Source organism: Sciurus carolinensis, chromosome 3 (genome assembly GCF_902686445.1).
Source record: "Sciurus carolinensis chromosome 3, mSciCar1.2, whole genome shotgun sequence".
Lineage (NCBI taxonomy): Eukaryota > Metazoa > Chordata > Mammalia > Rodentia > Sciuridae > Sciurus > Sciurus carolinensis.
In genome coordinates this window covers 115688595-115714693 of record NC_062215.1, presented here as the reverse complement: position 1 = coordinate 115714693, position 26099 = coordinate 115688595, and the positions used below count along the sequence as shown (strand labels likewise).

Genomic DNA, 26099 nt, shown 5'->3' with positions numbered 1-26099 from the left:
ATTAGCTTATTTCTCCAAATAGATTGTTTTTTTTTTTTTTTTTTTGCATTCTATCACCTTCTAAGAAAATCTGGTTGAGATTTTATTGAGATTGTACTCTCATACTTATAAATTAATCTAGACAGCATTAATAGCTTTATATATCTTTATGCCCAGAAATATAATTTGTCTCTTTACTAATCCTTTTTTAAAATTCACAGTAAATAATATTTTAAAGCTATATACAGTATTATGTACTTAAAGAGCAGAATGAGCAGGAAAGGTAAAGACTATGAACCTACATTTATACAGGTTCAAGTCCTGTGTGACGCTGGGCAGCCTAGACTTTCTGAGCCTCAGTTAGCAATGGCGCATAGAATGTATTCAATCAATGTTAGCTATGTCAAAATTTTTAATATAACATGTGCTTAGTACCTCACATTTTATGAAGTTCCTTCATATATATCGTCTCACTTGCTTGCTTGATTTTTGCAAAACCTTGGAGGGGAGTTTTTATTGTCACTCTTAGTATTAAAACCACAGGGCTGGGGAGATAGCTCAGCTGGTAGAGTGCTTGCCTCGTAAGCACAAGGCCCTGAGTTCGATCCCCAGTACCACAAAAAATACATAAATAAATAAAACCACAGAAATAAATACATATGTTCTTTTCTGTTAAAAGCACAAATTCATTTCATATCACCATGAGATATGTGCATGTATTTATAAATCACCTACATCACAGTAACTTTGTCCCCAAATAGTTTGATTTTCCTGCAATAGTTATAATTGCCATTTCATCATATCTTCTAATTAGTTGTGATTGCTTAACAAAATGCTATTGATTTTAGTATATTTATCTCATGCTCAACAGTTATTGAGTTCTTTATTACCTCTTAAAAAAAAAAAATTTGAATCATTTGGTTTCGGGGGGGAGTTGCCACATTTCCAAATTAAATTTGGTATCAGAGACCCACAAATTCATCAAATAAGTCAATAAGAAAACAAAGAAACCAAAATTAGTTATCGTGATATTGTGATATGTCAAAATCGTCCTGCTTAGAAAACACATGCAAAGGGATCATTTAGCTGTTACAAGTCAGTGTCCTTTAGCTACGTTACTTTAAGAATTTTTCACATCAGTCCTTACATCCTCACATTACCTTGCCTGATGGGAAGGGCTTACGTTACAGTGTGGCAGAAAAATGAATCAAAGAGAAAGCATACATTTTTTTCTTGGCGAGCTAATAAAGGGATGAGCAGGGAAGAGGCTTCAGGCTGCACACAGGGGAGTTCCGCTTCTTCCACATCTCTTCTCAGTGCACAGCTGTCTAGCTCTTTCTTCCTGTAACTGAGACCTTCCACTCCTAAATACACCCCCACCCCCAAATGTAGTTTCAGTTTCAGAAGGAGACATTTTTTCAAATCTGGATGTATTCCATACTTCTCCCTCTATCCCAGGGCCCTAGAGGCTTCCTTGAAAATGTAGTAATAATAAAATATCCATTTTCATCTCAGTTGGAAAGCACAAATAATCCACTGCCAAAAGTTATTGAAAGTCATAAGAACTCATTCAAATTTGAATTCATTTTTCTTTCTATTCCATTGATTTAAAAAACTGAATTAGATAAGATATATTCCATGTTTTTATAATTATGTCAAAATGGATTCTACTGTCATGTAAAACTAAAAAGAACCAATTAAAAGAACTAACAAAGTAAATAAATAAAAAAATAAAAAAATAAAAAATAAAACCAACTAAGGTAAAAATACAAGTGTCCAGGATGACAAATTCGTTCACTGTAGCACCAGCTTCAGGAATGGTCTGGGTACTCACGGGTGAAATGATTAGACGTGGACGGATTGACACTGTCCCCACTGTCAGCACTTTCACTGCTGGAAACTTCATCATCTGACTCTCGCACAGAGGAGCAGGGAGAGGAGCCGTCAACTTCTTCAAACTTCCTCTTTAAAATTCCACTCATAGCTGCAGCGCTGTCACATGTACCTGTAACAGGAACGAGAGCAGTGAAGCATTGAAATATTTGACCGCTGAACGTGTAGCCAAGGTCTCCAGAGTCACTTTTATGTGGCTTTTTATACATGAGTGGAGCTATAGCTTTCCCTTGAAAGGATCACTAAGCAGTTATTTTTTTCTGTTTCCAAATTAACAAAAACATAAACAAAATTAAATGTAAGTATTTGATCATTTGGTGACCAAAACATTTCTTTTTTTAGACATAGTTCATTTAATGTCATATCACTCTTCCTTTTCCGTTGGCAAATGGAGAATATCCACCTGAGTTCACAAAATTCTGTAAAGAAAATAAATGTGGATATACCCCAAAGTCCAAAATGATTACTGCATTATACAAAATTCATCTGGAAGGAACACTAAAAACAGTATTGAAAAACTTTATACTCAGGAATTAAAATTCAAAAAACCTAATTAGCTGAGCATAATGAAGCATCTGAAATCAGTTCTGAATTTTAGGTAGTTTCCATTTCAATACTGTAATAAGGTGAAACGTGTCCCCACACCAACTGGTTCCTGAAGCTGTTGTTAATTTTCAGAAATTTCCTAAGTCTTTTTACCCTGGGACATAGCATGAACTGAGTGCGATAGGTTGAGAGCAACCAGTGGGCATAATTCTTCTAAACCATTTCTCTTAGAAAAATGGGTTTTCCCTCTGGGCTGCCCATTTTCTACTTTCTCCATTTTTCTTGGCAGGCACAGTCTGCTTAAGGGCATAAACTTTCTTTGTAGCATAAGAACATTTTAGGGAATAAGCTGTATATAAATTAGTTTAGATGTATGTTCTTGTTTTTACATTGTTAAATTAGGTTAACTTAGCTGAAAGTATTAGCAGGTCAATTTCATGCATTCTATCTTCCACCTATTTATGTCAGCTGACTTTAACGGTCATCTGGATTCTCCAAACCATTCTTGCCTTTTGCTACCAGAGTACAGTTTTCAGTCCTGTAGATCAAGAAGAAGCAGAGCCCTAAAAACTATTCCAAGGTCCACTCAGTTCCATTATCTTAGTACTGCTCTCTGAAATCTAGAAACTCATCCCTTCTCTGAGCAGATCACAGAGCAGCCTGCTCATATCCTATGAGCTGGGCCAGATCTTCAAGGTCTGGTTCAGTAGTTTTCAAAATGTGCTCCCTGGATTAGTAGCAGCAGTATTACCCGGGAGGGAGATGAAGATATGCAAATTGTTAGTTCCCACCAGAAATACTAAATTGGAGATTCCCAGGAAGGGGGGCCCAGCACTCTGTACCTTGTGAAGCACCACCTCAGGGGATTTTGATGCATACTTGGATGTGAGGACCATTTGTCTGATTTCTAGTCTGTGCTACAGTATCTTCCTCCCTGGATTTCACTTTCCCTGGGTGTGCCCACATACCAGTGCTAGAGAAATACATACACACGCTCCCCTCCCCCACTCAGTTCCTAGTCAAAAATGTCTCCTTTGGCCATCCCTAGTGTGATTTCTAGTAAAACTAAGCATAGCATTATATGTATTGTAAGTATTTATTCTTAGTTTTGATTCATCCAAACATGGTGTGTAACTTGTGTATTTGTGGTTAACTCCTTGAAGGGAGCAGAGGATACAGAAGGGAGTTAAAACAAGTTACCGGCCCTCAAGGAGCAAGCACCCGCTCTGCTGGGTTCCATTAAATAGAGAATACTTCCAAATTCATGTTCTACTCCTTTGTTGTATTAGTCCATGTCTTCTCCCTATTTGTTATAGTAACAATGGAGATGGTTGATAGCAATAGGAATTGTCCACTCTCCTGGGAATAAAGTCCCATATTCTGACTTTGATTTTATGACTATTCAGATTAGCATATTATTTTCTTCATTTTAAAGAGTGTGAAATGCATAAAATGTTCATGCATATCTGAGCAGGGTGAAGAGGAAAAAAAAAAGATATTTTAAGTAAAGTCTTGAAATAGAAGTAGGACAGGATATAAATTTTAAAATGATTCACTTCAAACAAGATGCAAAGTAATTCAGGAGGGAGAGACTCCAAGACACAAAGTAATACAAGATGGAAACCTATGTTTAAAAAGTACATTTTTATAATAAGATATTGCAATGGGAACAGTTAAAAACCATGTCCTTCTTAAGCTGTTCCCCCTCCCTCCAGCATCCAGAGGAAAGGGAGATTTCTCAAAAATCAAGGACATTCAACTGGGGTACAGGGGAACCAGTCCCAACATCACAGAAGGAGGTACTTAGTACTCCTCTCCCTTTTAAACGTCCTCAAGAATGAGGGGAAATTTTGGTAGCGATGGTATGAGAATTGAAAAGTCTTTTTCTCCCTTTTGTTATTAGATGTGGGAGAGGTAACACCTGAAGCAATGAAGTTGAAGGTTGCATGTAATTTCTGTCTAGTTGTCTAGACCTGAAAGAGCCTCAGCTAGATCCTGGACAAATGAGGTTAGGAACGAGTTTCTTAGGGTGGGAGCAGTATCCAAGCTAGCAATCAAACATTTGAAAAATTACAAGGGAGAATAATCTTTCTGTGGACTTAGGAAACTGCTAAAATGCTCAATTGCTTGTGAAGCAATGAAGCAAAACACCTGCCCAGTTTCACTGCCTTTTAAGAATACCATATGAGAATATCAAAATGTCATCATAAAACAAGAAACCAAATAGCCCACTGCTTACCAGTATATAACTTTAATCAATAATGGAGCAGAAAAGGGAGATATGGTTTCTCCTCTATTATCTGCACCATTTTACTAGGACAGAAGAGTATGAGGATTTAGCATGAAGACCCTGTTAATAAAGTGATGTATGCCTTGTTTACCTGTGTTCTGTATTAGTTCTCCCAGAACTTGAGAATGGCAATTCATGCCGGATAAAGGCAAATGCAGGTGAGGACAATGATTGCCTATCCTATAGCATCATAGCTCCTTAAATACCACATATTACATTTTTCTTCCTAAAGAAAATATATCATTAAATTTAACTAGATATGCAACCAGTGAAAAGGGAGTGAACATTTCCAACTGGCTTTATATAGCACCAAAGCCCAAAGAAAATCTGACAGGTACATTAGTCAGTTTTTCTTCACTGTGACCAAAAGACCTGACAAGAACAACTTAGAGGAAGAGAAGTTTATTTTGGCTCATGGTTTCAGAGATTCAGGCACAGTCTACCAGCCTACAGGTACCAACTATTAGTTCATTCATATTATGAGTCCATCATTCAAATTATGAACACATTAAATGATTAGGTTACACTGATTAGGTTACAGCTCTTATAATTTAGTCAATTCACCTCTGAACGTTCCTGCATTGTCTCACACACAAGCTTTCAGGGGACACTCATATCTAAACCATAACAACAGGTATTGACTTAATCTAAGCATGAGAAGTGGAATGTCTATGCCTAGATAGCAGCCATTTTATCACAGACACATTGTCAGACTCAGGAAACACAGGCTTGGCAAGGACACCTTTGTCTCACTTGGATGAAGACAAGAGCCTCCTAACCATTCTCTCCTGCCCACCACTGTTTTCCAGGTTGCAGTCAGAAAGATAAATTTAAAGTGCAAATGTGATCACATCAGCCTACAGTTTAAAATTCTTAAGTGGCTTTGGATTGCCTTAGGATAAAGATCAAATCCTCAAAATGCCTTAGGAAGTCCTTAACAATCTAGCTTGACTAACCTCTTCACACTTATTTGGAGCCACTGACCTTGTTCATATTTCAGCTTTAATAATCTTTCAGTTTCTCCAATCTGCCATTTCTCTTTGGCCTTTAGGTCATTTGATAAAATTTTCCTTCTGCTCTCCTTTAAAATACTTTTCCATAGCATTTGTCACCTGCTAAGTCTATATTAGATTTTATGTACTTCTATATTTATTACTTATTGTTTCTATCCTGTGTTGAAAGATAGAAGGTGCCTTAAATATACTCAATAAATATTTGTTCAATGAATGAACAAAATGATTTCACATTCATACTTCGAGCACTTTATCATGACTGTTTTCTTTGCTAGACTAAAAGCTCCATGAAGTCAGAAATCACGTTCATTCCATTCACTAATCTGTTTCTCCTGACTAATCAACTGTCTCTGCGTTAACATGTCTGTGCTCCCATAACTTCTCTGGATATCTCAGTTCAAGTTTAACATTCTAAGGGCTGAGCAACTTTTGGCTTATCTTGGGTCAAATTTCTGTCCCTTGATCATTCAACTGCTTGGGTAGTGGGCAGAGAGGGAAACATCAGGAATAGGGAATCTCCTGAGTAGGTATTACCCTAGAGAATCTAACTCATAGGCTATAACAAATGCCTTTGTATTTCAAAGCCAACATCTCCTTACCTAGTATTGATTTATCTTATTTCCTCATTTATTGATACAGCTTATGAGTTTTATCTTTGGCCAGATTCTCAGCTTGGGATTCCCCTTTCTCTGCACCAACACTCCATTATTTATTGCCAAGTTTAGTTAAGAACTACTTTATTTTAAAATTAACAAACATGCTTATTAACATATTACTTTTCATTCACATATGCCACTTTGTTTCATATTTATATTAGATATAACCATTACTCAGAAGTTTCTGAATGCATTTATGAAAAAAATCTGCTCAGAACACTAGATTTTCTATGAATCTAGGTTTAATTATTTCATTAGTTTATTCTGTCATATTGGGAACATAAAGAGAATGGTAAGATCCAAGGGGAAAGTGTCAGAAGCCAGAAGGATGTAAAGTGAGGATAAGGGAAAAGTTTGGCTAAAAACACCAAATCAAGAAGATGAACAAAACATATCGTTCAACAACTTTGCAAGAATGGTTGAAGCTAAACTTTGGGTATATGTTGGAATCTTGTGCTTTATTCTCTTTTGATGGCTAAAAATTTCAGAGCTTTCACAGGTAACTCACTGGGTTCTTACTATCCTACCTATATTCAACTAATCTTTAATCCTTCCTTCTCACAATCTGTTCCTATTTCCTACTGTTTTGTTACCCATTGTAAAGACATGATTGGAGAAAATATGCCATAAGAATACATGACCAGTATAATTCCACACCATGTACAACCACAAGAATGGGAAGTTAAATTCAATGTATGTATATTATTTCAAAATACACTCTACTGTCATGTATATCTAAAAAAGAACAAGTGATTTAAAAAAAAAAGAATAACCTAAATTCTGCAATTCAGAGGATCAGGTTATCTGATGTGCAAAAGAACCACTCAAGTAGGGCATAGTGGTACATGCCTTAATCCCAGCTATTCAGGAGGCTCAGTTCAAGGCCAGCCTAGGCAACTTAGCTAGACCCTGCCTCAAAACAAAAAAGTAAGAAAAAATATAAAAGACTGAGAGAATAGCTCAGTCATAAAGCACCCCTGGGTTCAATGCCCAGTACCTCAAAAAAAAAAATTACCATTTGATAATTGACAATTTTAGCAAATAAAAATATAGGAAAACTACTTAAATTTGAATTCTGGAGAAAAAGAAATGAATGACATTTAGTAGATAGTTGTTAATTCAAACTTCACTGAACATTCTACATTTTATCTGACAATCCTAATTGCTCTCAGTGAGAAAGTTAACTGAATGTGCAATCAGGAAAAACATCTACACAGAATAAACTACCTCCTGCTTGGGAGTCATGACATGAACACTGTATGTCTGTCTTTTACCAATAGATGAAAACCAATATATAAAACATGTTAGGTCACTAGAGTGAGTCATGGTTAACAGGGTAAGAACTGGCCAGCCTACCATTAAGGCAGAAGGGAATGGACTTCAAAGGAAGTAACTGTGGCCTGGCAAATATTTCCTTCCATGGTATGGGATGGTGTCTCTAATGAGATGCTCTCTTCTGGTCTGATAAACGAAGGTTGGTAAACTGGTAGTTCCAGGTTCATTTGATCTGCTAGTTTCTTATTCCATTTAGCTTTTTAGTGCATGGATAATCGTAAGGAAGAATTTTCTTAGAAAGATAGGAGGCATCTTGAACTCCTCTATTTTTACCTGGGAGAATGATTTATCCTTTGCATGGCTAATTTTGTAGTAAAACAAAGTGAAAGTAACTATTGACTGCAAAGATCAGTAACAAAGATCCTTCCAATTCTATGATGTGGCATCTGACCAAGAGACACCTTAAAAAACTTTTATTACAACATAGCACTAAGTTACTTAGGCACTTGCTAAGTTGCTGAGGCTGGCCTTGAACTTGTGATCTTCCTGCCTCAGCCTCGAGAGCTGCTGGGATTACAGGTGTATGCCATCATGCCCAGCAAGGTCTTGGCATTTTTCACTCATTCCCAGATGGCATGAACTACTTTGCATCAAAGTTTCATGCCCTGACCCTTATTTTCATAGAAGTGGAAACTGAAGCCAGGTGTGGTGGTATATACCTATAAGCCTAGTGGCTGGGAAAACTGAGGCAGAGGATCTTGAGTTCAAGGCCAAACTCAGCAACTTAGTGAGACTCTAAGCAACTCAGCAAGACTCTGTCTCTAAAGGAAAAAAAAAAAAATTTTTTTTTTTAAAAAAGGCTAAAGATGCCACTCAGTGATTAAATGCTCCTGGGTTCAATCTCTGGTACCAAAAAAACATAAAAAAACTACAAGTGGAAACTGACACTTGGAAGTAATCCTCTTACTTAAAATTTTGGGACTTGTTAATAGCTGACCCAAATATAACCATACATTTGCTGAACAAACACTGGAAATATGTATTCAGTCTTCAGAGAACTTCACAATCAAATGTGAACAAAACATCAGGTAAACCATCAATTATAATACAATGTAATTAGTAGTGATAAACAGATGGACCCGGTGCTATGATGTAGAGAGATCACCTTAAACCCAGTGTGACGCTGACTGGGGAGTATTTCTTACAGAAGGACAGGATCAGCCCTGAATTCTTGAACAAATGAACTAGAATTCTGAAAGCTCAGTTTGCTTTGTTAAAATATCTTGTAGCATTTGAGGGAGGTTTACAGAGAATAGTTACAAAGTGTCTGGCCCACAGTAGGCACTCACAAAATGTTGACTTGTAATTATTATAAATGGAATGAGGCAAAGTGACCATCTTTCAGGAAGGGTAGACAATGTCGGAGAAGATGTGGGTGTACCTCAAACTAGAACCATTCCTGTTATCAAACCACAAAGTTACATACCAGACAGTTTTCTGTAGTTGTTTTAAGAATAGTGTGCGGCACTTGAGAGAGTAATGAAGAAACTGGTAGGGAATGCTCCCAGGAGATGCAGTAGGCCATTGGCACGCACGCTAGAAGAAAATAATGAAACTGCTGCTGAAAGCAATGTCCTAGAAAGCTGGTGATCCTGGTGGGAAAGGGAATGGAGATGACAGATTCTCAAACTCCTCTGTTACTTTGAACTAATGCGTTCACAGTGCATCATTTCCTCAGGCTCTGAATATCCATTAAAGCTGGGGAAATGGTCTCATTGCTGGAGCAAGCTTCTTAACCATGAATAGATGGCATAATTCTGTGCTATGTGCACCTTCTTTTCTGGGCAAAGCATTCATTTCTTTCATCGCATTCTCAAAACTTTACTCAAAGTCACAGGTAATTCTGGCATAAGGAACTCATCCATCATTGGGGAACCCCACAATCATTATTTCTCCAACAAAATTACTTATTAGGCAGGAGTGCTCCCAAGATTCTTGACTTAATCAGTCACCTGGACAAGAGAGGCGCACTTGGGCAACTTCCACAGCTCACACTGGCAACCCACCAGCAGCAGTTTTCATGCTGGTGGAGCCCCATGGAAATACCTTGCAGGATTTTACCTTGTAAAAATCAATGCCAAATCCCTCTCCTCTTGGCGGCAGATATGCTACTTTCTTGCCAAATGGATCTAGGCAGAAATGGCCCTAGCATTGTGAAAGAAGATATCTTTTTAAATTGTTTTAATAGAAAACACATAAGCATTCTCCGAATGTGTGGAGTGATAAATGTTTAAAGTTCTTTTTTTCCCTCACTCGTTGTAATTGTTTGAATGACCTAGAAAGATAGCTTACATTGTAATAAAAAAATGACATTAAATATTGCTTTTGAAGGAGCATTTCCCCCACGTGCACTTATGCACTTGTTTCAGTTAATAAAAATACTGTGCATTGTAGTTACCACTTTTGATTACTAGAAAAAAATCCCAAGGTTAGGGAGCATCGTGAAGATATTCTGAGATCTAATCCTGGCTTGCTGAGAATCTCTGATGAAGTATTAATCTGAAATATGTTTTCTTTAACCATAAAATGAGGATAATATTGGCAAGGTTGTAGTAAAAAAAATCAATGGAAGAATTGATTACAAAGTAACTGGCTCATACCAGATCTCAAGAAATTTAAGTTGCCTTCATCTTTTCCATCCCCTTACATAATAATCTCTTATCCAATATTTCTCCTGGTTTATAGGTTTTATTCTAGTAAAAGAAATGCAAAAATGCAAGTATGATATAAATGGCATTAAACGAAACATTGGGAAAAATCACAGAATAAATAAAGCAAATGGAAGGGTCTTCTAAATGTCACATCAAGTCTATTTTAATTATGGAAAATGTCAGAGAAATATGATGCCACATAATACTCAGCATTGAAGAGGTGTCCTTTACTTTGTCCAATCCCTGACTGCATAGGCTACTGTACAAATATGAGAGTTCAATAAATCAGAAGAAGGGAAAGAATGTGTTTAAGTACTGGACAAAGAAAAGCTTAGTGAACTGAGTCAAAGTCTTTGGAGAACAAAAATCAAGAATTGTTCAGATATTATAAAAATCTGCCAAAGAAAAAGATTCTTTTAGAAAGGGAACTGCTTAAACAGTGATCATTTTATTTGGCAGAGACTTTGATTATAGTCAATGCTTGATTAACATAATAGTGTAAGGGTAGAACATCATAGATTACTCAAAAATATGGTTTGAAATTGGATATGAAAAGGATTTAATATAAACTAACTTGGTTAAAAATTTATTCACACACTTGGGAACACTTGGGTAACTAAAGATATTACCCATAAGAATAAAAATAAGTTGGGTGTGGTGGTGCATGCCTGTAATGCCAGCAGTTCAGGAGGCTGAGGCAGGTGGATCACAAGTTCAAAGCCAGCCAGCCTCAGCAACTTAGTGAGAACCTGTATCAAATTAAAAACTTAAAAGGGGCTTGGGATATGGTTCAATCCCTGGTACAATCAATCAATCAATAAATAAGTATTATATAACTTGATTTGTTTCTTTTAACTGAATTCTTCTTTCTTAAATATTAGAATAAAACCTATGTACCATCAACTGAGTGAACCACTGTTCTCTGCCTCCTGTGACTAGCCCAGTAGACAGTCCAACTGATGATCTGGCATTGTGACTGTGCTCACTACTATCAGACAAGCTTTTCCTACCTACTATCACAGATGATCCACTCTCTAGTGTTTTCATCACTCTATCTGCAGTGGCTTTCACCTCAGCATTTGAATTTGGTTAAACAACTGAAAGAAGCATCAGCATTACTTCCCTTTCTGAGTTAAACTGAAGAAGAAAAGCTTTTTCTCTAAGATTCCATCTCAATACTGCTGTTTTCTGGGTCCTAAGCCTAGGATTGAAGTGATGCTCTTATCTATCAAGTTCATTGGACTAGAATCTCATTATGGTATGCTAATGCTTTATGTTTGCTGGGAGAATTTGCTGGAAGAACCATAAAAAAATATTTAACAAATTAGCAAGATCCTAAGCAACTTAGTGAGACCATAAAAAAGGGTTGGGGATGTGACTCAGTGGTTAAGCACCCCTGGGTTCAATCCCTCCATTGCATGTACACTGCAAAATTAAACTGACTTATGTCCTGCTGACAAAGGGATGACTGGCTATTCCTATTACTAATGGTAAAGAGGTTCCCCAAGACTTTTTTGGGCACCAGAGAATCTCCCTACGTGACCTGAACTTGTATGCCATTGACATTCATATTCATGTAAGAAAATCAGAACTTGATTTTTGATGCCTCTTTGTCCTGAACATTGATCATCATTTGATATTTGACAAACAGATAAGATTCAATTAATATGAGTTGATGAGTCATCAACAAGAGTCCTTCCCTAAAGTTAACTTTTAGGATGCTCTTTTAGTTAGCAAGAGCAGAGAAAGCAAATCAAGAACCTGGGAAGGCTTTTAAAACTGTTGAAAACTGATCAAGTGCCTGTTGTAAGCTTATTTTTCCCACTCTTATAACAAAAGCACAAAGTGAAGTCAATGAAAAATTTATTATATGCTTGCTATTAAAGTCTAAAGAATAGTACTTAGCCTAATCCCTTGATCAACTGGCAACTTACCATTTATTAGGGAAAAAAGACCATAAAGACATGGACGAATTCAGAATTATTGTTATTGCAGCATTGGAATATAACATTGTTTTTCCTCCTTAGCACTTAAAAAGTTTCTGTTCAGTGTTTTAGAAAGTTTCTGATTGAAAAATGACATAGACTAACCAGTGTAGATCAAAGGGTGTTTAAGAGATACGAGACCCTTTTTCTTCAGAAGAATCATCAGACTAGTGTGAAGGAAGGGAGCTTTAAAAAAAAAAAAAACACCTCCCTCATAAAGCATTTTAAAGTGGACAAAAGAAGAAAATAAGGGTGAGCTTAAAAACCACACCCTTTTAAGCACTGGGATTTCTCCAAAGAGAATGCATAGGAAATAAAGGATATTTTAAAAATTAGAACAAGTAGAAACACCTACCTTGGACATTATTGAAAATAAATCACCACCTTGGAAGATTTAGATATTTCACTATCTGAGACAAAGAAAATAGTTATTCAACCTGCAGCTGACACTAGTAAAAATAACACATAGTGTAAGATTAAATTTCTGGATTTTCAAGTCTCAGAGAATGTCCTACTAACACAAATTTAAACTTGTTTGCAACAGGAATCACACAAAAGTCATAAAATCTTTTAAAAGCTGACCAACGTTTAAAGAAGTTTTGCCCTTCAAACACGTCCCAGAAAAAAGAAAGTCCTGATAGTCCTATCCAAAACTTTTACTAAAGTATATTTATCAAATAAGCACTTCTAGGTATGCTTTTTAAAAAATAATTTGTTAAGTTAAAAATGTAAATATATTGTCTAAATTTCTTTTGAAAAAATCTTGCATCCAAATCAGTGGATGCAATATTGTTAAATATCAAGATTCATGAGAAGTTTAAGTTGAAATTAATCTGTGGCATAAAGATCTTTCATGATCAAACAAATCAGCACTTTTATGTCATTAGGTAGAACCTAATATGTGCCAGGCTGACCTCATAATGAGAAAGTTCCTAGTCTGTGGATGATACAGAAACTCTGGGTGGAGCAGAGATGAACAACTACTGCCTTGGTTGTAACAAAGTTAACATGGAAAAATGGTAGTGCAAAGATGGAAATTTGAAAATCATAAAGGATATAAAATAAGAAAGTTACATTTTACCATGTAGTATCTTAGGATTTTTTGGAGATTATGCTTCTAGTTGGAAAGATTCATGGAAAAAGAACATTGATAACCTTGGTAAGAGCCCTCTTTAGCTTGCCTAATGTGAATTCTAAGCACCAACTGCTCAATATTACTTATATATGACCTCCAATAAAAACATGGTAGGCTTCTATTTGGAGGAGGGACCTCTTCTTCATCTGCTGAAATCTAAGATGTTCCATCAGGATTATCTATGACTATAAACTTGGGCTGAACTTGCCCATCAGCACCAGGGAATCAACTCCTAAGGATCGAAAAATATTATTATTAGCTTCAGTTTATAAATGCTCTTATCATACGCCCGACATGCATCATGCCATTCCATTTTCACAAAAACCCTCTGATGGACTATTATTGCTACTTTGCAGATGAAGAAGATGAGGCTTATAGATTTCAAATACTATGTTCAAGATCACATGGCTTCTAAGTTGCAAAACACATCTTGGAAATGACAGTAGAGTTGGGATTTGAACCTAAGCTCTCCACTGCTCCACTATTCAGTCTCTTCACACTCTGCAATACAGACTTAAACCACATACAATCAACTCTATGATAAAAGCACCTGCCTATGAAGAAAAACAATATGCAGTATTATATATGATATTTTTCTGGTTTCATGTGTTGTCCTAAATTTACTAGTTCCTAATTTTATTAAACAAATACTCAGGTTTGTTAAAATAGGAATTCTCAGGCATTTTGTTATGCTGATAATTCAAAAGAAGATCAGAAGGAGAAGTTATCCCCCAACAATTTTGAACTAGTTGTCATTCTGCAGACTATCTTTCAACACTTAGTTCATGGAACCAGCATTCCTTCAGATCTTCGAAGTTCTTCAGAGGGTCTGAGAATAACTTATAAAAGTTATGTACAAAGTTCCTTATGTATCATAACACATCATGGCATTATGGGCAATGCATTTGCAAAGGAATGGGGGTTGATGGCTCATTGTCTTGCATTTCTTGAATGGAATATGATAGGAGATAATCTAAGCCATGAACATGTGCATGCAGAACTAAAAGCATTTTGAATGAATACATGGATTCATAAACTTGCATGGAGATAAAGGATTACTCAAGTAGACTCTTTCCATCTAGCATACAAGGTGAAGGCAATGAATTTGACACAAGACTTTCAGAATAAGATGGACTACATACAATCCTGAAACTGGCAAAAAAAGGTATATCTAAGATCAGAAGATCTTAGTCAAATGACACGATAGTCAAACAACCATACAGTTGTTCTCTATGTTTTTGGTTGTATTCTTATTAAGAAATTCCTCACTTCCCTATTGAACATAATTTCAAATTACTGTTAAGGGTTTAATATGACATTATCCTTAGTATAACAATGAGAATATTTTCTCATTTATTTGGAATTCAAATGATTTTCAGTATCCAGAACATTAAAAAAAAAACTAAAAATAAATTTTTGTTTATTTTCTATGTTCCTGTGCTTACTATACATAGTGACCATGTGTGTGTGTGTGTGTGTGTGTGTGTGTACATTTTTTTGCCTTAAGTTCAGTATATAAGAGAAGCATGGAGGCATGTTTATCTTTCTCCCTTTGATCAGCTAAGTCTAAATAATTTAGAATTTAATGCAAAACAAAGATCACAAAATTGGTTTTTAATTGGTTTTTTAATTGCTTTCAGACAAGGAGCAATTACTATGTTAAAATTAATAAATATTCACATGAGAAAGGATTCAATACAATACTGAAAAGCATATCAAACTATATATTAAAAACATAATAGTAAAAGGTTATTTGGTATGGGAGAATAGTTGGGGAGGAGTTTTATATTTTTCAATAGGTGAATAAAATGTGGAAATATGATTCTGCCATAACAAAAAGCCATAAATTAATTTCCACTTTGCTCAAAAAGGCAGAATGATGTGCACTATATTTTGCTCCCATGAAAACTATTAGCATTTTTAAAAACTGGCATTTAAAGTTATAAACTTTAGCCATTGGAAAACTGTCATAGGTTGTACAAATTATTTTCCAGCTCTACTAGACAAGGTATCGTTACAGCATCACTATAGGTCTAATAAGATTCTTAAAATCATTTTGCAATCTTATTTTATTTGTATTTATCAAAAAAAATTGACAAAATTTCATTTAAATTTTAGTACAGGCAACCAAAGGGCCATTGCTTGTTTTGATCGTTTCTTAGGAAATGCCATGTTAAAATAATGTGACTATTTTGAATATTCAATAATTACTCTGAACATTTTCCTTATTTATGTTATAGGTCATTTAGTTCTTTCTCTTTCATAGACTCCAAGAGTTCAGAAGAACAAACAGAATAATAATCAAACTGAAGCCTATACACCCAATTTTGAGACAACAACAGTTATTTGTTAGATTTTAGACTATGCTCCATGCTGCTAGACTGAGTACAACATGTTTGCCCTAAAATCTTTCCAAGCCTACAATATGGTCCCTAGTTTTAAATGACGACAAAGGCAGACTGGTAATCAGAAAGCAGGGAATTCAGTTTTGAAAAATCCTTAAGATTCCTTTGAAGTCTGATATGACACTATTTCTTTAAGTATGCTAATGACACATCCCCAAGGATTTGTTTTTAGATTACTCTATTTACTTTTACTTTCAAATTTGATTTGAATTGTATTTACATAAATGCATTTTTCTATATACATTTAGCTTCCCAGACCATAAGCTTACTATGAGCAAGCTGCTGAGATTTGTATGAAAGTAGTATGGCTTGAGCTCATGCAAAAAGACTTCAAAGTTTTGAGTGAATTTGCATAGAGACATAAATTATCCTGGATATTCAAAGCTATAAATTAGCTTCAGGACATATATAGCTCTCTCGTGGCTCACAGAAGCACAACAATTCTCTTTATTTCACATTTATCTATTATCACATTTTCTCTAAGAATCTTCATGGGCTCTCCTTTTTTTGCCCTTACTCATTTTATTTCTGTGTTCAGGGTGTGCTTATTGGTAGAGGTTGCATTTACAAAATTAAAAGTATTGGACCGCTGGAATGAGTGTTAACTTCAGTTCTCTCCTCCCATTCTGCCTAAAACACAGATACAGGTTAAAATGCACAAAGTACAGGTACTGTCTGAGTTAAAAAACAATTAAAAGTTATTGAATTAAATTGAACAGTATGAAATATTTTATCTGTCTACTTGACTACATCATATGTGTGCAGTATTATAAATAATATACATGTAATGCATATTATAATTATATAGAATATGTAAATGCAGATGTATTTATATATTGTATATATATATTTGTGCATATATATCACAATAATATATACAAAGGCAAAAATCTACAAATATTGTTTGGACCAGAGGTCAACATATTCTGATCAACTGAGGAAGGAAAACAATTTATTAGAAATATATTTCCTTTAGCTGAAGCAACTGAAAGTTTCAAAAGAAAAAGAATTGAGAAGAAAATGTCAGTTTCTGCATTTTTAAAAAACACACAAAACCTGAATTCTTTTTCCTAAGTTAATCTCAAGACCCTGGAAAAATGTCACAATGTCCCTGAGAGTGATAAAGGGTGAGAATCTGGCAATGAATAACCATTACAAAGTGAATTTCATAAATATTTGAAAAAATCATTCTTCACTGTTTTAAATGGCCATCCGGTTTTGGCCCCCCTCCCAACCTCCACCCTATCCAGCTCCCCTCCATTTAAAATACAAGATATTGTTGCCAAATTTGCACATCTTAATCCCTAAAATAAAATCAGTTCCCTCTTTTCAGTGCAAAGAAAGTAATTCAGTTTATCTAAATATGCAGTAGTTCTTTGCAGGTACACTTCATAAAATGCTTTTTTAAGTACATTGTATAAATATAAAAGTATAAAGCAATAATTTCATGACTAAATGCTATTTTGCCTCTTAATCTTTCCAACATATTTTTCATACACATATAACCAGTAATATAGACAAATGCACAGTTGATGCAAATGAAAATATTTTTTTCTCATCAATATTATAACTGCTGAATTGATACATTTGAATTTTTAATGATACGAATATACATAGTTGGATAATGCTGCTTTAAGTTTATATAAAAATATGTTTTGGAAATCAAAAGGCAATATGAACAATAAAAGTGAGTACACATTTGTTTGGTGCAGGACAGACTTTACTATGATGTAATCACACATTTTACAAGTGTGATATTTAGTGCCTGGGAAAAAAAAGGACTTTTGTCCTGTTTGTGACAGTTTATGAGGATCACTTTACAATCCAGAGTTAAATGAAAAGAGAAGTTATTGGAAGTTGAACATGTTGAATGAAATAGAATTGTCTAAAAGGTCCCAACGAACATTAATAACAATTAGAAATAGCAAAGAAGAATTTTAGATATCTAACCCAGAAAAAATAAATATTTCTTTGATAAGCTGTTTAGCAATAAAATAAAGAACAAAACCTCTCAAAATCAAATCTTCTCTTAAAATAAAATGAAAATATAATTTATCAAAACTGTCCTCATGATGTTGTGTATAATATGAACAAAAGAACTCCATTATTTAATTCCAGATACCTCACAAGAATTTTAGGTTCAGAATTCAGTTCTTATTTAAAATTCATTCCTTAAAAAATGTGAAAATTCACTAAAACTGAAAGTCTTGTTATTTACTTAAATGTTTCAACTCAGCTCTCTACAATCAAAAACTTATTCCAAAATGGATTTTTTTACGCACCCCAAACCAATTTTTTTCTCATATGAAATTATTCCATCAGAACAAAAACAAAAACAAAAACAAAAACAAAATAAAACAAAACAAAAAAGCTCAAGTTTCAAATAGAGAAAACATTAAGAAAAAAAAAAAAAAAAAAAAAGAAGAAGAAGAATAAACTAGTTCAGGAAACACTGGAAACCAACAACACCCGGCCAGTTGTCACAATGAATTTAAATAGCCAATCCCCATCACTGTCTTCAACAGAAGTAAAATCAGGCGCATCACGAAATGTCACCATACCTGTATGCACTTTAAATGACTACGGCACGCACGCTGTAAAATCTTCACTCTCAGAAATAAAGCACACTTCATTTAACTGCTGCAAAACACTGCTGCAGAGAAGCCTAGGATACATTTTTTTTTCAGGCAACTGATCCAGCTTTCCACCAGCTCTGTGACCTTTGAACTCCCTTCTGCCCCCCTCCTTTCGCTTCTGCAGTCAAAGCCTGTGAGCTGGTCTCATTTGCATAAGGTTCAGGCAGTCCTCCAGCAGCTGAAACGGAATGCTGGGTAAGGAATTGTGGAACTGCAGTTCTGCCAGGATACCTGAATCACAGGAGAACAGGGATACTCGATGGGGAGTGGGCACGGTTTTTACTGGGTTTTCAGCATCTCATTCCCCCACATCTATTAATGGATAAACAAATTTAGCATTAGATTTAGAGTTCTGTTCTCACTACTTTCCCTCTCCCCACAAGAAGCTGTCTGCAGCTACTGTGGTAACCAAGGAAACCCAAAATAGTCAAATACTTCATTTAAATATGTGTAGAAGGCCAATTTAAAATTTTCATTAACTTCTTTTCTTTTGAAGACATAGCTTTTTTAAAAAAAATTAAATATGTATTACGAATACAATTAGACACATGGGGTATTTCTTTTTGTTGTGGTTTCAACAGCATCTAACAGGGACAAATTTATGTTAGGCACTATGCAAATACAAGAAGTCACTACAGTAATTCTGCAAAATGTTAAATGTGCCTAAGTGCCTTAGAGACCATCATCCTAAAAGGTGTCCAAAAATTAATTGTACAGAATTTAGTTCCCAGGATGTCTAAAAGACTACACCAATAAAAAGGTAAAGCAAAGTTTAACTATGTATTTAAATCTAAAAACAGTAATGCTTGTTCGTCTTTGGCAAAGATCTTCAATGTTATGCTATTATTTGCTATAACTATTTCTTCCCTTGTTTTCCTACACACAGTAATTTCTCCATCTGAAACGTAAACTTCTCTATTGCTCATAACCTAAGAAGTGGTTATATTCTAAATAAAGAAGGTCATATGTACATATTTTGATAAACATACCTGAAGGCATATATTCTCCTTTACTAAATGAGGAACCAATAGAAATATGCATCATCACATAATTAATCCATTTCTGTTTTAAAATTAAGCTAATTTGTTTTCTTCCATATGTGAATAATGTTTATGAAATAAAAGGTTTTATATATAATCTTTTCCATTTGTCAAAGAAATATAACAGAAAATAAAAGACACATAATTAATAAATATTACTAAAGTGTAAAATTTTAAGATATCATTATTTTGAAATTTTCTTGTATAAATTTTTTTATTTAAATAATTAAATATTTTAAACCTTTTTCCAGTATACCAGGGTACTCAAAAATACCAATAAATTCTGAATGATTTATCTTCTAATTTATATGACACAAACTATTACAATGAGAAATTTTTAATACTGGAAAAATGAATTTAAAGCTTTTTACTTGAACTATTTATTAATGGTATTCTGCTTTATGTAATCTCTGTATAAATAGAATATTAGAAATTATTGGATGAATTTTTCCTTAGCCATGAATTTTTAAATAGAATAAATAACTTTTCGGTTTAATATGATATTGCCATTTTTCTGTTTTATCTAACTCCATCAAAAATTTAAGCATGTTGGGTCAATTCAAGTGCATCCTTCATAATACATACTATGAATATCTTGCAAAGTTTTTGTTTAAGGCAAAACACACATCAGCTCATCCTAATTTAAATTCAATCTAATAGAAGGAAGTGTTGGAGAAATTGATGAAATCACTGACCTGTTCAAATAGCTGTAGTCTTAGTCCTTGCACTCTTTATTCATTAGGATCCAAAATAAATTGATTATCATTTTATAATATGTGCCAGTATCACGGAAGGCACTGTCCTTCCTGGTTCAGCGGAATCTTCTTAAATTTCCCAGCCCTGTGTTTTATTGCTGGTACCATATGCTTTATTGTTCAGCGACAAGAGCTTCACTCTGCACAAAGACTCATTACCTACTGCTTGCTGCACAGCATCAGCCTTGCTGAGGCTGCCTATATGTGATCACATGGAGTTTTGTCTGAGAAAGCCAGGCGTGCCACTGACTCCGCTGTGTCTATGGATATTTTTATCAGCTGAGGTCTACTAGGAGGAAGAAATAACAGATTAAGAAGCTGCTCGAAGTCAATAATGTAGCACAACTTATGGAAATCCCTGCAGAAGATTTATTATTATTATTATTGTACAAAATGTTTGAGCAAGCATTCAAAAAAAGTTAACTAGATTTCATTTTAATAGAGGCTGAATAATATTTTAAAGAAGGGGAACTTGTAAAAAGCCATTTCCTACTTATGCTTTGAAAGTACTGTTGTACAAATGTATTGAAGAGCCTAGCTCTAATGGGTGATTTGACAAGGCATTTTAACCTTTTGATTGCTGGCATTTCTTTTTCTTAGAGGGTTTTTTTTTTCCCCTGTAAAAGAATAAGGGCTGGTTTCCTCAATATCTCCTCAATTAAAATTTCAATCACTGAAACATACCATATATATATATATGAATAAAAATAGATATACTAATTCCTTTTGATAAGGTCGATGAGAGATTGAGTGTTTTTTATTGATGTATATAAATGAGGTAGATAACCAATTTATCTTCTCAAAAGATGACACATTCCTAGAACAGCTGACTTAAAAGAACAATGAAAATTTCAAGTTAAAGATCTAAAGGACATATGGTTCATATTAATTCTTAAAATTGCAGTAACTTATTTTAGACAGCTTACTTCAATAAAGCATCTGGTTTATCTTATCTGACTTCAGTGCTAACAAGTAGTTTCAGAAATGACTACTCAACATTCACAGGAATTTTCTGTTGCATAGATACTGCATTACTAAATTTATGATGTGTGTTTCTATGTATTGTCATATTATCTGTATAAAAATATTTTTAAATTACCTAAAGTTATTTCTTAAAATTTGAAAATGGATTGTGGATTTCCAAATTAAAAAAAAAAAAGTTTAGTTATTGTAATGCAATGAAAAACATCCATTTTTTATTTCTCTAATAATCTGCCTAAACTGAATTGCCATTTGAAAGGTTGTTGCATGTAAGTCTTAGTGAAAATTTTACATGGCATACATGCAAAGTGCAATGAAGAGCACAGAAGGACAAGTCAGAAGCACCATAAATAATGATCAGAAAGTAAATTTTCTGTATAGTATGATATATAGTGCATTTTTAATGGTGCCTAAAAAATTCATAATTAATCTTTAAAAAATGAATATATATACATATACACACATACTTAAGCCTTTGGTCAGTAAAAAAATTACTTTCTGGAAAAAACATTATAATATAAACTTTTTATCAATTGAAAATTTAAAAGTAATTTTAGTCTAGAATAGGTAAGTGTGGTTAAATAGCTCAATCTTGAAATAAAATGATTTGATAGCTTTCTTTATAATATTATTTGAGGTGTCAGCACTGAACCAGAATGTCTCATAAGTGAAACAGTGGGGTTTTCTTAACATGGAAAGGATTATTCAGATTATCTTTTAAATGGCACCACTTTAATGCATTTGTTCCAAAATGCTCATGTTCATTTTTCTCTCTGCACACAGGAGCTACGCTGAAGCTTCAAAACCTTGGGGCATTAAAAGCAAAAAGAAAACAATGTTCCTGGCTTATAGTATGCCCCTGAGTTCTTAAAGACGTATACATTCTAGTCAATATCTCTGATGATGTCATCATGCTAATGTACAAGGAAATAAACAAAAGGCAGCCATTTTTTCTCTTACTGCACCACTTCAGAACAGTGAAATAAAATGATTCCAAATGGAAGGAAAGAATCAGCAGAAAACCAATGGTTTCTGATTCTTGAGTTGTGTGTGTGGAGGAGACAAAGGGTATGAAATTGGAAAGAAATCCACATGTGCAAAGTTTGTGTATATGCATGCGAAGAAACAATTTAACAATAACTCACTATAAGTAAATAATAATGAACATAAAATTAAAATGAATGACCAGTTGAATGGTGAGTCTCCAATGGAAAAACTGTATCTATTAACTTAAAGTATTAAATGTAAGAGTCTGTTAAATTAATGCAGAAAAATATATTTAGAGGTAGACACCAGAACTAGAAAGACCTAGAAAGAGGCAGAATGAATCATGAAATAGTAATAATCTTCCCAGGTCTACTATTGTCTTAAATGACCTTGGTGAGTTATTGCATCATCTAATGGCTTGGATTTCATGTCTGCAAACCAGGAACAGAAAAGCCTTTGGAAAGCATGTCATGGAAATATATGACAATATTTTTAAACCTCAATTCGCTAAATCAAGCACTGTCAGTTAGCAGTAATAAAATAAAAAGATATAAAATTTTAATAAATATTTAAAATAATTTCTAAATGAATTAATACCACAAACATATATATAGTAGATAGAACTTTTAGAAAGAAGATAGGATTTTTTCCTAATATTTTCATAAAAAAGAGAAATACATTTAGTAAATAAGATGAAATCTCAAAATTGTCTCAGGATTAAACAACAAAATATACCCATCTTTCCAATCAAAATTCTGGAATTCTCTCAGCAGCGCAGCAAGAGAATTGCAGCAGAGTTTCACATTATACAATGAACAACGGGGCCTCTGCTTTATATAACAGTTTCAACAGCCAAACGTTCTTTAAATTTGAAATTAACAGAGCTACAAGAAACAGAAGATCACAGTTTAAGGAAGCAAATTACATCCAAAATTGAATGATGTTTTAATTTACTTTACCATATTAAAAGTTGTGAAGTTGTGAATTGAATAAAATACTTCAACTCTTGCTATTGACTCTTTTGAGGCTCTGGGGATTGAACCCAGGGCCTTAGGCATGCTAGACAAGTATTCTACCAATGAACTACCTCCCAGGCTTGATGCTTATTAGCTTGTTTTTTCATTAAGGGCAAATGGCATCACAGAATCATTTTCTTTGCTCCCCTTTCCTACGAAATAGCCAAAGTTTACCAGAAATAAAAGTATTTGCTATCCTGTTCCTGTAGTAACACAGGCATGGTATTATAGTAAATGAATGATCTTTTAAACATTCTACTGCATGAAGGAAGATTTATTGACACTATAACCTATGTATCCTGGAGCCATATTAACTGATATATCTACCAGTACCACCTACTGGATTCAACTTAGAACAGGTTGTATTTCAGTCTCTTCACTACAAATTCAGAGAAGTCAGTAAACTGGGCCTTATCAGTCTCAAAATCCAAGATCAACCGGGCACAGTGGTGCGTGCCTATAATCCCAGCGGCTTCAGGAGGCTGAGGCAGGAGTTCAAAGCCAGCCTCAGCAAAAAGCAAGGTGCTAAGCAACTCAGTAAGACTCTGTCTCTAAATAAAATACAAAATAGGGCTGGGAATATGGCTCAGTGGTGGAGTACCCCCAGCACCTCATCTCCCAAAAAATAATCCAAGACCAATTCAATTCAACAAACATTTATTGAGAAGTTTTCATGTATGAAACTCTAAAACAGTTGCTAAGGATATGAAAATTAAATATAAACTGTCCCCAAGAAGAGTATAGTCTCTTTAGTTAGAAAGAAAGGAAGAAAGAAAGAAAGAAAGAAAGAAAGAAAGAAAGAAAGAAAGAAAGAAAGAGAGAGAAAGAGGTAAAGTGCCGAGCATGTCATCAGAAGGTGGTTATGCCAGGACTTGTTACAAGTTTGAATATTTTATTAACTGAATGTGCATTTTATAGAAAATCAATATAATTTTTTACTCTCAATAGTCTCCTAAAGTCAGAAAAATCACTGTTATAATAAAAAATCATTTATCAAATGTCCTATTGTCAATTTTCCTAAGTTTCCTTTGAATCTTAACTTTTAGAGGAAATATTTCTCTCATAATAAAACATGTATTTTTAGCCATCATTTTTTGCTATTCTTGCATCATTCTTCCTTCAAAAGCTAGAATCTAATATCTTTTCCCCTTTCTTATAGTTGGCCTTAGTGATTTGCTTAATCACCAGAGAATGCTGAAATGATGCTCTGGATATTCCAAGGACAGGTCCTAACAAACCTAAGGCTTTCACTTGAACCTCCTGAAACCCTCTCTCCAGGATCCCTGAGCTACTGTGTAAACTCAGTTACCCTGAGAAGCCACCTCTCCTCTCTGGGAGAAAGGAGAATTCCTATGTGTAAATTGATACTGTGGGAAATGCACAGAAACACAGACAAGAGCTTTTCCAACTATCCCAAGAAGAACTCTGAGAGGAGTTGGGTGACATGAGATTTAGTCATGTGCTGGGAAATAGAACCAGAAAAAGAAAGTCTGATTTTAGTGCACCCTGAAGTTTGAGATGAGGAGATTTTTACTATATATATAAGATGCTGTGAGGTCACCAAGGGATAAGGTAAGAGGTATGGTCAATATAATGTGTAAAGACGATGTCGGCAGTGGAGAAGTGGCTAGCCAGGTAGAGCAATGGGGAAGCAGCAGGTGTCTGATAAAGAGATGGGTGGTAATGATGAAGATCTGACCTAGAGATGAGGACTGAGGAGAGTAGAAAGGAAACCAGAATAGAGAGAGATGGAATATTTAAAATCAGTTCAATAAACAGGCCTCTGATCTCATTTACAACCTTAAAAGTTAATGGTTTCAAAGATTTTGCTCTAAAAAAGAGACATCTAAACTAGTTTTGTTAGACTGAATAATTTCACAGGCATTTTTAGTTTTACTGGTCTCAGTTTGTCAACTTTCAAATATTGTAGAAAAATAGCTATCATCAAATATTAATGTGCTTGGGAGGCTGATGGCTGTAAAACAGGACCTCCCTTGAATAAGGAACATGGAGAACCTATTTACATTCTCTTCTCATTGGGGGGGGGGGGGGGGGGAATATAGGGAAAAAGAAATATGTATGCAAGGATAAAAAGCAGATAATTTTGGATAGTGCAAACTAAGACTTAAAACACATACACACGAACGCACACACATGCATACCACCATTACCTATCGAAGTAAACAAGACTACTAGAGGTTTATTGTTTTGATTTTTCATTATATTTAGTTATAAGACTACCAAAGCAAGTAGATGTTAATTTTAACACCCAGTGAACAACCACTCAGAATGATGCAGGTTAAATAGTAGAAACAGCTCTATAATTACCGCAACAGCATGTACAATATGTATATAAATCATTTGAATGTGACTGTAAAGAAGTCTCTATGCAAACCTGGAGAAAAAGATAGCCAGATTCCCCCCACCACAACCCTTCAATCTCTGTCAGTACAAAAGCATTAGAAAACAACATCTATCAAGAGAGAAAAGCACGAATAAAGCAAACCTCTCGGAGAACACAAGAATATATTTATTTCTTTGTGACCATCAAAGATAATTATAATGATTTCTTCTTATGCTGAGTTAGAAATTTAACTTGGGGAAAAAAATGAAAGATGGTGCGAAATAGCAGAAACTAAATCAAACATGAGTTTAGCAGTTAAAATAAAAGAATAATTTAATAGAACCAATGGCTTTTCCATGACAATGGTAATGTTGAACCATAACTAAAAGGGTTACAAAACTGCTTTGGGGTCAAGACATAAGAAAAAAAGTTGTTTATATTTTACTTTGCCA

General features: G+C 34.5%; 1 protein-coding gene across 1 annotated transcript in view; it reads right to left on the bottom strand.

Annotated features, from left to right (window-relative positions):
- The window catches only part of Csrnp3 (cysteine and serine rich nuclear protein 3), a 183238-nt gene that overhangs the window by 73189 nt on the left and 83950 nt on the right, over positions 1 to 26099 (bottom strand). Inside the window, exon 4 of the mRNA XM_047545890.1 lies at positions 1814 to 1984. Within this exon, the coding sequence (XP_047401846.1) occupies positions 1814 to 1984 (171 nt within the window). The remainder of the gene's footprint in view (positions 1 to 1813; positions 1985 to 26099) is intronic.